This window comes from Delphinus delphis, chromosome 20, assembly GCF_949987515.2.
Source record: "Delphinus delphis chromosome 20, mDelDel1.2, whole genome shotgun sequence".
Taxonomy (NCBI): Eukaryota; Metazoa; Chordata; class Mammalia; order Artiodactyla; family Delphinidae; genus Delphinus; species Delphinus delphis.
Window position 1 is genome coordinate 43903566 of NC_082702.1, and position 12236 is coordinate 43915801.

At 52.5% G+C, this 12236-nt stretch overlaps 1 protein-coding gene and 1 long non-coding RNA gene across 15 annotated transcripts in view; one reads left to right on the plus strand and one right to left on the minus strand.

The window, feature by feature from the left end:
* Positions 1–5433, minus strand: part of LOC132416266 (uncharacterized) — a 27293-nt gene extending 21860 nt beyond the window's left edge. For both annotated transcript variants that reach the window (XR_009517524.1, XR_009517523.1), the window contains exons 1-2: positions 5292–5433; positions 4713–4808 (exon numbers count right to left, since the gene is read on the minus strand). This is a non-coding gene — a long non-coding RNA (uncharacterized lncRNA). The remainder of the gene's footprint in view (positions 1–4712; positions 4809–5291) is intronic.
* The window catches only part of ZFHX3 (zinc finger homeobox 3), a 1367978-nt gene extending 1356051 nt beyond the window's left edge, over positions 1–11927 (plus strand). For all 13 annotated transcript variants that reach the window (XM_059999586.1, XM_059999596.1, XM_059999587.1 and 10 more), the window contains 2 exons: positions 951–6359; positions 10288–11927. In XM_059999586.1, coding sequence (XP_059855569.1) covers positions 951–6359; positions 10288–11927 — 7049 coding nt within the window. The remainder of the gene's footprint in view (positions 1–950; positions 6360–10287) is intronic.
* Positions 11928–12236: the final 309 nt, after the last annotated feature.

Genomic DNA, 12236 nt, shown 5'->3' on the forward strand with positions numbered 1-12236 from the left:
CCACCCTAAGCCATCAAATACTCCCTCTCTGAGGACTTAATTATTAGGGACCTGTGGAGCACATGGGTGACCTCAGGGCACTGGATTAGTTGTCTTTCTAGGTGCTGTCATCTCTGCACAGAGCTCTTCTCTGAGACTTCCAGGAGTGCCTTATGGGAGGCAGCGGAGAGGTGCATTTGGAAAGAACACTGTTGTAGGCATAGATGCTGCTGGTGCCCCACGGTGGGTCCTAGCTGGATGGGGCCTTAGACCTCTGTTTATGAGTCTCTCCTACATCTTTGACACCTTGTCAGCAGCTGAGGTTTAAGCTGGGAAGAGTTACACCACACTACTGCCCCACCGTGTCTCCCTTGTGATTTTTCCATATTAGGCAGCATACAGCTGACCCAAAATAGGGTCAGAATATTTATGGGTGATGATCTCACTGTAGAGAAAAGTTTTAATGTGTTTTCATAATTGGCCACTTGAATGTTCTTTGCTTATTGAATAGAGAGGACAGTCCAAAGTCACATTATAACAAGAAATTTAATGCCTAAAAATATATATATCCCAAAATTTCTTATATTACAGTGGATAGCAATTCTTGCAAATTCCCCACAGCTTAGGACAGCATGAATTCACATATTCTATAATTCAGATCCATGTAAAGGGGGTATCGCTTCAAGCCAGTTCTTGAGAAATTGAAACAAACAAATATTGTTTAAAAGGCAGATTTGTGCTATGGTATAGGCCTACTAGCAGTTGAGACTTTTTGTATCTCCTTTTCTTCCTCTCTGTTCCTGTGCACCTGCTTATATAACACGTGCTCTCAGCGGTGTGGGGCTCTGTGGAGAGTGTGTGTCTGCAGGTTGGGTATTTATTTCCCTCATCATGAGACTCTGTTCATGAGGCCTTGCTGGGTAGACAGCTCTAAGCCTTCTTTATCATTGGGCTTTTTTTTTTTTTTTCAGAAACCTCAGATGATCTGGGAAAGAACATCTTGCCCTCTGCCAGCACAGAACACAGTGGAGATGTGAAACCCTCTCCCGCTGACCCAGGCTCTGTGAGAGAAGATTCAGGCTTCCTGTGCTGGAAGAAGGGGTGCAACCAGGTTTTCAAAACTTCCGCCACTCTCCAGACGCACTTCAACGAGGTTCACGCCAAGAGGCCTCAGCTGCCCGTGTCGGATCGCCACGTGTACAAGTACCGCTGCAACCAGTGCAGCCTAGCTTTCAAGACCGTGGAAAAGCTGCAGCTCCACTCTCAGTACCACGTGATCAGAGCTGCCACCATGTGCTGTCTCTGTCAGCGCAGTTTCCGAACTTTCCAGGCTCTGAAAAAACACCTCGAGACGAGCCACCTGGAGTTGAGTGAGGCCGACATCCAACAGCTTTATGGTGGCCTTCTGGCCAATGGAGACCTCCTGGCAATGGGAGACCCCACCCTGGCCGAGGACCATACCATAATCGTTGAGGAAGACAAGGAAGAAGAGAGTGACTTGGAGGATAAACAGAGCCCGACGGGCAGTGACTCTGGGTCGGTACAAGAAGACTCGGGCTCAGAGCCAAAGAGAGCTCTCCCTTTCAGAAAAGGCCCCAACTTCACCATGGAAAAATTTCTAGACCCTTCTCGCCCTTACAAGTGTACCGTCTGCAAGGAATCTTTCACTCAGAAGAACATCCTGCTAGTGCACTACAATTCTGTCTCCCACCTGCATAAGTTGAAGAGAGCCCTTCAAGAATCGGCAGCTGGTCAGCCAGAACCCACCAGCAGCCCTGACAACAAACCTTTCAAGTGTAACACTTGTAACGTGGCCTATAGCCAGAGTTCCACGCTGGAGATCCATATGAGGTCTGTGTTGCATCAAACCAAGGCCCGGGCAGCCAAGCTGGAGGCTGCAAGTGGCAGCAGCAATGGCACCGGGAACAGCAGCAGTGTCTCCCTGAGCTCCTCCACCCCAAGTCCTGTGAGCACCAGTGGCAGTAACACCTTTACCACCACCAATCCGAGCAGTGCTGGCACTGTTCCAAGCTCCAGCTTACTGAGCCAAGTGTCCGCTGAAAGTGCAGGCATGCCACCCCTGGGGAACCCCAGCGGTGCCAACACTGCTTCCCCTTCAGAGCCCAAGGAAGCCAATCGGAAGAAGCTGGCAGATATGATCACATCCAGGCAGCAGCAGCAGCAAGCACAGACCCTGGCCCAGGCCCAGGCCCAAGTTCAAGCTCACCTGCAGCAGGAGCTGCAGCAGCAAGCGGCCCTGATCCAGTCCCAGCTGTTTAGCCCCACCCTCCTTCCTCACTTCCCCATGGCCACGGAGACCCTGCTGCAGCTGCAGCAGCAGCAGCATCTCCTCTTCCCCTTCTACATCCCCAGCGCCGAGTTCCAGCTCAGCCCCGAGGTGAGCCTGCCAGTGACGAGCGGGGCGCTGACGCTGACGGGGGCGGGCCCAGGCTTGCTGGAAGAGCTGAAGGCTCAGGTTCAGGTCCCGCAGCAGGGCCATCAGCAGGTCCTGCAGCAGCAGAGCCAGCTCTCTCTGCCCCAGAGTCACTCTGCACTCCTACAGCCCAGCCAGCACATCGAGAAGAAAAACAAATTGGTCATCAAAGAAAAGGAAAAAGAAAGCCAGAGAGAGAGGGACGGTGCCGAGGGGGGAGAGGGCAACTCGGGACCAAAGGAATCACTTCCCGATGCCTTGAAGGCCAAAGAGAAGAAAGAATTGGCCCCAGGGGGTAGTTGTGAGCCTTCCATGCTCCCTCCACGCATCGCCTCGGACGCCAGAGGGAACGCCACCAAGGCCTTGCTGGAGAACTTCGGCTTTGAGCTGGTCATTCAGTACAACGAGAACAAGCAGAAGGTACAGAAGAAGAACGGGAAGACCGAGCAGGGGGAGAATCCGGAAAAGCTCGAGTGCGACTCCTGTGGCAAGTTGTTCTCGAACATCTTGATTTTAAAGAGTCATCAAGAGCATGTTCACCAGAATTACTTTCCCTTTAAACAGCTGGAGAGATTTGCCAAACAGTACCGAGAGCACTACGACAAGCTGTACCCCTTGAGGCCTCAGACCCCCGAGCCGCCGCCTCCGCCCCCACCCCCGCCGCCGCCCCCGCTTCCGGCAGCGCCGCCCCCGCCGGCCTCCACCCCAGCCATCCCCGTGTCAGCGCCACCCATCACCTCGCCCACGATTGCACCGGCCCAGCCATCCGTGCCGCTGACCCAGCTCTCCATGCCCATGGAGCTGCCCATCTTCTCACCACTGATGATGCAGACGATGCCGCTGCAGACCCTGCCGGCCCAGCTGCCCCCTCAGCTTGGACCTGTGGAGCCTCTGCCTGCGGACCTGGCCCAGCTCTACCAGCATCAGCTCAATCCAAGTCTCCTCCAGCAACAGAACAAGAGGCCTCGCACTAGGATCACCGATGACCAGCTCCGAGTCCTGCGGCAGTATTTTGACATTAACAACTCCCCCAGTGAAGAGCAGATCAAAGAGATGGCAGACAAGTCTGGGCTGCCCCAGAAAGTGATCAAGCACTGGTTCAGAAACACTCTCTTCAAAGAGCGGCAGCGTAACAAGGACTCCCCTTACAACTTCAGCAATCCTCCTATCACCAGCCTGGAGGAGCTCAAGATCGACTCTCGGCCCCCTTCACCAGAACCTCAGAAGCAGGAGTACTGGGGGAGCAAGAGGTCTTCAAGAACAAGATTTACTGACTACCAGCTGAGGGTCCTGCAGGACTTCTTTGATGCCAACGCTTACCCCAAGGACGATGAATTTGAGCAACTCTCTAATTTACTGAACCTTCCAACCCGAGTCATAGTGGTCTGGTTTCAAAACGCCCGACAGAAGGCCAGGAAAAATTACGAGAATCAGGGAGAGGGCAAAGATGGAGAGCGGCGGGAACTTACAAATGATAGGTATATTCGAACGAGCAACTTGAACTACCAGTGCAAAAAATGCAGCCTGGTGTTTCAGCGCATCTTTGATCTCATCAAGCACCAGAAGAAGCTGTGTTACAAGGATGAGGACGAGGAGGGGCAGGATGACAGCCAAAACGAGGATTCCATGGACGCCATGGAAATCCTGACGCCCACCAGCTCCTCGTGCAGCACCCCGATGCCCTCCCAGGCTTACAGCACCCCGGCACCAACGGCCAGTACAGCTTCCGCTGCTTTCTTGCAGCTTACATCAGAGGCTGACGAACTGGCCACCTTCAGTTCAAAACCAGAGGCGAGTGATGAGAAACCAAAGCAGGCTGAACCTCCCAGTGCACAGCCAAACCAGACCCAAGAAAAGCAAGGACAACCAAAGGCAGAGCTGCAGCAGCAAGACCAGCCCGAGCAGAAGACAAATGCAGCCCAGCAAAAGCTCCCGCAGCTGACGTCCCCCGCTTCGTTGCCCCAGCCTCCTCCACAAGTGCCCCCCCCTCAGTGCCCCTTGGCCCAGTCGAGCCCCAGTCCCTCCCAGCTCTCCCACCTGCCCCTTAAGCCCCTCCACACGTCAACTCCTCAGCAGCTGGCCAACCTACCTCCGCAGCTAATCCCCTACCAGTGTGAGCAGTGCAAGCTGGCGTTCCCGTCGTTTGAGCACTGGCAGGAGCACCAGCAGCTTCACTTTCTGAGCGCACAGAACCAGTTCATCCACCCCCAGTTTTTGGACAGGTCACTGGATATGCCTTTCATGCTGTTTGACCCGAGTAACCCACTGCTGGCAAGCCAGCTGCTCTCTGGGGCCATACCTCAGATTCCGGCAAGCTCGGCCACTTCCCCTTCAACTCCCACCTCCACGATGAACACTCTCAAGAGGAAGCTGGAGGAAAAGGCCAGTGCCAGCCCTGGAGAAAACGACAGTGGGACGGGAGGAGAAGAACCTCAGAGAGACAAGCGTTTGAGGACAACTATTACACCAGAACAGCTAGAAATTCTCTACCAAAAGTATCTCTTGGACTCCAATCCAACTCGAAAGATGTTGGATCACATTGCGCATGAGGTGGGTCTGAAGAAACGTGTGGTACAAGTCTGGTTTCAGAACACCCGAGCCCGGGAAAGGAAAGGACAGTTCAGGGCTGTGGGCCCAGCGCAGGCCCACAGGAGATGCCCTTTTTGCAGAGCGCTCTTCAAAGCCAAGACTGCCCTGGAGGCTCATATCCGGTCCCGTCATTGGCATGAAGCCAAGAGAGCTGGCTACAACCTAACTCTGTCTGCAATGCTCTTAGACTGCGATGGGGGACTCCAGATGAAAGGAGATATTTTTGATGGAACTAGCTTTTCCCACCTACCCCCAAGCAGTAGTGATGGCCAAGGTGTTCCCCTCTCACCTGTGAGCAAAACCATGGAGTTGTCTCCTAGAACTCTTCTTAGCCCTTCTTCCATCAAGGTGGAAGGGATTGAAGACTTTGAAAGCCCTTCCATGTCTTCAGTTAATCTAAACTTTGACCAAACTAAGCTGGACAACGACGACTGTTCCTCAGTCAACACAGCGATCACAGATACCACTACTGGAGACGAGGGCAATGCGGATAACGACAGTGCGACGGGAATAGCAACTGAAACCAAATCCTCTTCCGCGCCCAGTGAAGGGTTGACCAAAGCGGCTATGATGGCAATGTCCGAGTATGAAGATCGGTTGTCATCCGGTCTGGTCAGCCCAGCCCCGAGCTTTTACAGCAAGGAATATGACAATGAAGGTACAGTGGACTACAGTGAAACCTCGAGCCTTGCAGACCCCTGCTCCCCAAGCCCTGGTGCAAGTGGGTCAGCAGGCAAATCTGGAGACAGTGGGGATAGGCCTGGGCAGAAACGTTTTCGCACTCAGATGACCAATCTGCAGCTGAAGGTCCTCAAGTCATGCTTTAATGACTACAGGACACCCACCATGCTAGAGTGTGAAGTCCTGGGCAATGACATTGGACTGCCAAAGAGAGTGGTTCAGGTCTGGTTCCAGAATGCCCGGGCAAAAGAAAAGAAGTCCAAGTTAAGCATGGCCAAGCATTTTGGTATAAACCAAACAAGTTACGAGGGACCCAAAACAGAGTGCACTTTGTGTGGCATCAAGTACAGCGCTCGGCTGTCTGTACGTGACCATATCTTTTCCCAACAGCATATCTCCAAAGTTAAAGACACCATTGGAAGCCAGCTGGACAAGGAGAAAGAATACTTTGACCCAGCCACTGTACGTCAGTTGATGGCTCAACAAGAGTTGGACCGGATTAAAAAGGCCAATGAGGTCCTCGGACTGGCAGCTCAGCAGCAAGGGATGTTTGACAACGCCCCTCTTCAGGCTCTCAACCTTCCTACGGCATATCCGGCAATCCAGGGCATTCCTCCCGTGTTGCTCCCCGGCCTCAACAGCCCCTCCTTGCCAGGCTTTACTCCATCCAACACAGGTGGGTTCTGCTCTTGGTGATTCTCCCAGTATTAAATAGCCGCCCAATTAGCGCTTCTTCTATGGCTATCACACAAAACCTCTGAGTGCTGGCCTGATAGGAAGCTTCCCTTTTCAAGTTCTCTAACAGCAATAAAACCTCAGGTCCCTTCCACTGAGTCTCCCTAGAGCTGGAGTGTACACGACTCTTTGACTTGCCTGTTCAAGGATGGGGATCTTGTGGTTGGAACAGTCTCCTGAAACCATTCTCGTGCCTGGTGTTCAGTACCACCACCAGGGTGTGTGTGATAGGCGTCAACTTCAGGGTTCTGGCGTACTAGATCCTGGGGTATTTTCAAGACAGCAGTTTCCATTATAGACCCTTCCATTCAGTCCTTGTGGGGAAATGCAGATCCCATCTCGATATCTGTTGAAAATATAAAACATTTGGTTCAAGAGAATTTAAATCAACTCTTTGCCTTCCCCTGTGGTCCCACCTCCTTTTTCAGAGACGTGCTCTGGCAGGAGATGCTACCAGGAAGATGCTCTCATATGGTAGAGCCTTACTCCTGGGGTTCTCTTCGAGTCAGAAATAGAGTGTTATGTTAGTGTTTTTTGTTGGTTGGTTTGTTTTTGGCTGCACCACGGGGCACGTGGGATTTTAGTCCTCCGACCAGGGATCGAACCTGTGCCCCCTGCAGTGGAAGCACGGAGTCTTAACCACTGGACCGTCAGGGAAGTCCCTGGTTTCTAAATAGACTGCCTTTGTACTGGAATGCAGTGACCAGGAACTCGTATTGGGCACTGTGGTTCTGAATTATGACATGTTTTAGTCCTTTAGACAGACAAAAATGTTAATGGTAACACCCCTTCGTTTTCTTCTGCCCATTTCCCTTTCTAATTCAGAGTCACGTACTTGGTAGTTATTTTTCCACTTCGTAGGGAGTGCCGCAGTTCTTTCTGTGTACCTCTCTTGTTCCTCCTCCTCTGCCCTCACCCGTCTTCTCTGAATCCAGCTGTCTTCCCTAAATTGGACTTTCACCTCCAGGATCCTGTGAGACGGAGGCAAAAGTTAGCGGGTCCCTCCACAGCCTGTGTTGACCAGTACACATTCACCAAAGGAGAGCCCCTCAGAGTGCCTCCTTACCTTCAAAACATGGCCCTCTTCCCGGGGTGGAAGTGGTTCTGCTGCTTCCCAGAGCAGCCCTGGTTTCTGGTTGAATTAAATCCAAGTTTTATAATTTTAGCAGTGTTTTACAGAACGTGAGGGCTACCTCATTCCAGATCCCAGTTTCTTATCCAAAGAGAAGAACAAGAAAAGAAAGCATTAAGATGTAGAAGTCGTTGCTTACATGTGTTGGCAAGTACTGTCACAGAATGATGTTAAAGTCAGCTAGACATAAGCCAAGAAAGAGACTATGGAAAGTGGCTGGGCACTGAACTTCACTTGCAGCCCAGGACCTTGGAAGAGGGGCTTGGGAAAGCCCAACATTTCATCATAATGTGAAAATATTAGAATCAAAATGTCTGATCTATTCCCCTTGTTTTACAGATGAGAAAACTGAGGCCCAGAGAGGTCAAGACCATTCAACAAGCTAGGGTAGGAGCCGGGCTCCCAGTGCTATGTACTCCTTCCACAGCACCCAATACGAGCCAGTCAGTCAACAGGTATATGTTTAGTGCTACTCAGGTTCTGAGCACTTAAGAGTGGACTCCAGGTAGGAAGACAGATCAGCTCTTAATCATTCAAAGCAGCCAGGCCCGCCCCAGTTACCACCGTCTGACTGTACCGCAGCTCCCAGGAGCACTGCATCTGGAATTAGGAAAGAAAGAAAGAACGTGTGTTTAATACGTCAGGCCCGATGGTAAGCTCTTTCCATATGAGCTTCCATTTAAACCCTACATCCATCTGTTGTGGAAAGCTGCGGTTCCAAGCAGTCAACTAATAGGCCCGATATCACACGGCAGATGTGTGTCAGCCACAGTCCATACCTCGTCAGTCCGACTCCAGGAGTACGTGACTCAGCCTCAGGGGGATGAAGTGGCCTCTTTGGTTCTGATCTTACAGATAAGAAAACCAAAGCCACGGAATTATGGTGAGAATGTATTGAGCTACTTTATCTCACATGGCTAGTGCAGAGCCTGGTAAATAGCAGAAGTTCAGTACATGTTTCTTAAAATTGAAGCTCTCTTGTGCACTGTCAGTTCAAGGTAGAGGAAGTCAGTTCTTCTCTGGAAGCCTGATGCCAGAGGGATGGGGAGATCAATAGGCGCTTCCTTCTCTGCCCCACTGGTCATTGGGCTCTGCCTACAGCTCCAGCCTAACGCTTGGAGCAAGCCTGTTGCCTAGAAATAGACAAAGCCATGTCCCGAGTTGGAATTCATAATCTGCTTTGTGCCACTTTAACCAACAAGCCTTTACTGAGTTTTTCTAAGTCAGACACATCTTCTCCTCTGATTTCAGTCCCGTAAGTACATTCAGGAAATTGGATGACTTAATTTCAGTGGTCCCTTTCTGCCATTTTGGAAGAGTCAATTAATGATATTACGTGATGCTGAGGGAGGCATCCTCCTTGGCCATCCAAAAGTTAATGCCTGTTTTTGCTGGGACTGGCAACTTGAGGCAACCTTGTTCTCTTCACCCGAAATCTGAGTTTTTTTTTTTAATGCAGTGTGATAGCCCAGGGAATACTGCACCACTGGAGCTAGAAATCAACATTGTCTTCACCTGGCTTGGGCTTCAGAGTGTTTTTTCTCATGAAGACAGTGACTTGTTTGGAACCCCACCCCAGCTTTCTTGCTGAAGGTGGTCCAGATAAAGCAGTACATTTTGGTGTCCTCTGAAGAGGAGGGACGCATACCGTCTAGTGTCTTGGATGTGGTCAGTGCTGTCCTTCACCGCCACCTTGCTAGTCTTCATGAACCAGCAGCAGCCCTCCATCACCCTGAAACAAAAGATTTAACCCAGGAGATATGGGTCAGGGAGGAGGTCAGGCTCTGGGGCTGGGTGAAGGCTTTACAGGTAGTGGTAGATTAGGCCTGAGTGTGATTGAGGATGGGGCTGTGTCCTGCGTGCGCCTGGTGACATGGTCTGCCACCCGTAAGCAGTGGTGCCTGGGGTAGGTTGTGATGTCTTAGGAATTGCTGGTGCCAGCACTTTGACATTGCTCTTCTCCTCTTCCTATGGCTGCTTTCTCAAGCATCTGCAGTCCTAATCCTCCCCTATGTCATTCAGATAGGGGCAGGAGAAGAAAATGCTCATTTTTCCGGTGGACTACAGAATCCTATTCCTAGGTGGTTACATTTTTCAGCAGATTTGTTAAAGCAGATCAGCTGAGCCAAAGCAGTGCCACTGTTTACCTTGAATGGATTGTTTCCATTTCTTCCCATTGCTCCTCCTCTCTGTGCCCTCCTAAACACATCCATTCACCTGCAGCAGTGGAGGTCAGAGAGGCACATGTGTAGAGCCTGTTGTGTTTGTTCAGGTGGTCTTGGTGTCTGGCCGGGTTTCTTGCTTTTGCTGTCTTCCGCAGACAGCTTCTGGTGGGGCCTCTTGACTGTACTATTTCTGTGGGGCTTTTGATGAAGGCCATCGGTTCCGATGGGTCCCGGCTGGCAGCAGCTTGTCTGGGGGCCTCCAGACTAATTGCCTTGGGCAGAGTTGGGAGCGCAGCAGAGAAAACATGACCGAGTGAGATGGGTGTGGCACGTTGGGCAGGAAGGTGTTGGAAGTTGTTTACCTGGTATGGGAGCTGACCCAGGGCTGGGTCCGGATTAGAATACAGGCTATCCAACCTGGGCCTGGCGGGAAAGCCGTTGGATCAACAGGATCCTCCAAGTTCAAACCTTGAGCTCTTAGACCCTGTGCCAGTGACACAGGTGAAACATCTTTAGCACTAGCCTCAGCACCCCAGACTGACACGTGATTTCTCTGTCTCCACTCCTTTCAGCTTTAACATCTCCTAAACCGAACTTGATGGGTCTGCCCAGCACAACAGTTCCTTCCCCCGGCCTCCCCACGTCTGGATTACCAAATAAACCACCCTCAGCGTCGCTGAGCTCCCCCACGCCAGCACAGGCCCCCGCGGCGACGGCCCCTCTGCCAAGTCCCCAACCGCAGCCGCCGCAGGCGCAGCCGCCGCCGCCGCCAGCAGCCCAGCCGCCACCCGCGCCGCAGCTCCCGCCGCAGCAGCAGCAACAGCAACGCAAGGACAGAGATGGTGAGAAGGGAAAGGAGAAGGAAAAGGCACACAAAGGGAAAGGGGAACCCCTGCCCGTCCCCAAGAAGGAGAAAGGAGAGGCCCCCACGGCAGCCGCAGCCACGATCTCAGCACCGCTGCCCGCCATGGAGTATGCAGTGGACCCTGCGCAGCTGCAGGCCCTGCAGGCAGCCTTGACTTCGGACCCCACAGCGTTGCTCACGAGCCAGTTCCTCCCTTACTTTGTACCAGGCTTCTCTCCTTATTACGCCCCCCAGATCCCCGGCGCCCTGCAGAGCGGGTACCTGCAGCCTATGTACGGCATGGAAGGCCTGTTCCCCTACAGCCCTGCGCTGTCGCAGGCCCTGATGGGGCTGTCCCCGGGCTCCCTGCTGCAGCAGTACCAGCAATACCAGCAGAGTCTGCAGGAGGCCATCCAGCAGCAGCGGCAGCTGCAGCAGCAGCAGCAAAAAGTGCAGCAGCAGCCCAAAGCAAGCCAAACCCCAGTCCCCCAGGGGGCTGCTTCCCCAGACAAAGACCCTGCCAAAGAATCCCCCAGACCAGAAGAGCAGAAAAACGCACCCCGTGAGGTGTCCCCCCTCCTGCCGAAACCCCCCGAAGAGCCAGAAGCAGAAAGCAAAAGTGCGGACTCCCTCTACGACCCCTTCATTGTTCCAAAGGTGCAGTACAAGTTGGTCTGCCGCAAGTGCCAGGCGGGCTTCAGTGACGAGGAGGCGGCGAGGAGCCACCTGAAGTCCCTCTGCTTCTTCGGCCAGTCTGTGGTGAACCTGCAAGAGATGGTGCTTCACGTCCCCACGGGCGGCGGCGGCGGCGGTGGCGGTGGCGGCGGCGGCTCGTACCACTGCCTGGCGTGCGAGAGCGCGCTCTGTGGGGAGGAAGCTCTGAGTCAACATCTCGAGTCGGCCTTGCACAAACACAGAACAATCACGAGAGCAGCAAGAAACGCCAAAGAGCACCCTAGTTTATTACCTCACTCTGCCTGCTTCCCCGATCCTAGCACCGCATCTACCTCGCAGTCTGCCGCTCACTCAAACGACAGCCCCCCTCCCCTGTCGGCCGCCGCCCCCTCCTCGTCCTCCGCTTCCCCCCACGCCTCCAGGAAGTCTTGGCCGCAAGTGGTCTCCCGGGCTTCGGCCGCGAAGCCCCCTTCTTTTCCTCCTCTCTCCTCATCTTCAACGGTTACCTCAAGTTCATGCAGCACCTCAGGGGTTCAGCCCTCGATGCCAACAGACGACTATTCGGAGGAGTCTGACACGGATCTCAGCCAAAAGTCCGACGGACCGGCGAGCCCGGTGGAGGGTCCCAAAGACCCCAGCTGCCCCAAGGACAGTGGTCTGACCAGTGTAGGAACGGACACCTTCAGATTGTAAGCTTTGAAGATGAACAATACAAACAAATGAATTTAAATAAAAAAATTAATAACAAACCAATTTCAAAAATAGACTAACTGCAATTCCAAAGCTTCTAACCAAAAAAAAAAAAAAAAAAAAAAAGGAAAAAAAAAAGGAAGAAAAAGCGTGGGTTGTTTTCCCATATACCTATCTATGCCGGTGATTTTACATTCTTGTCTTTTCTTTTCTAATATTAAAAAGAAAAAAGAAAAAACTTAACCTTGTTACATTGTGTCCTTTTGAAGGTACTATTGGTCTGGGAAACAAGTCCACAGGGCCTCCCTATGT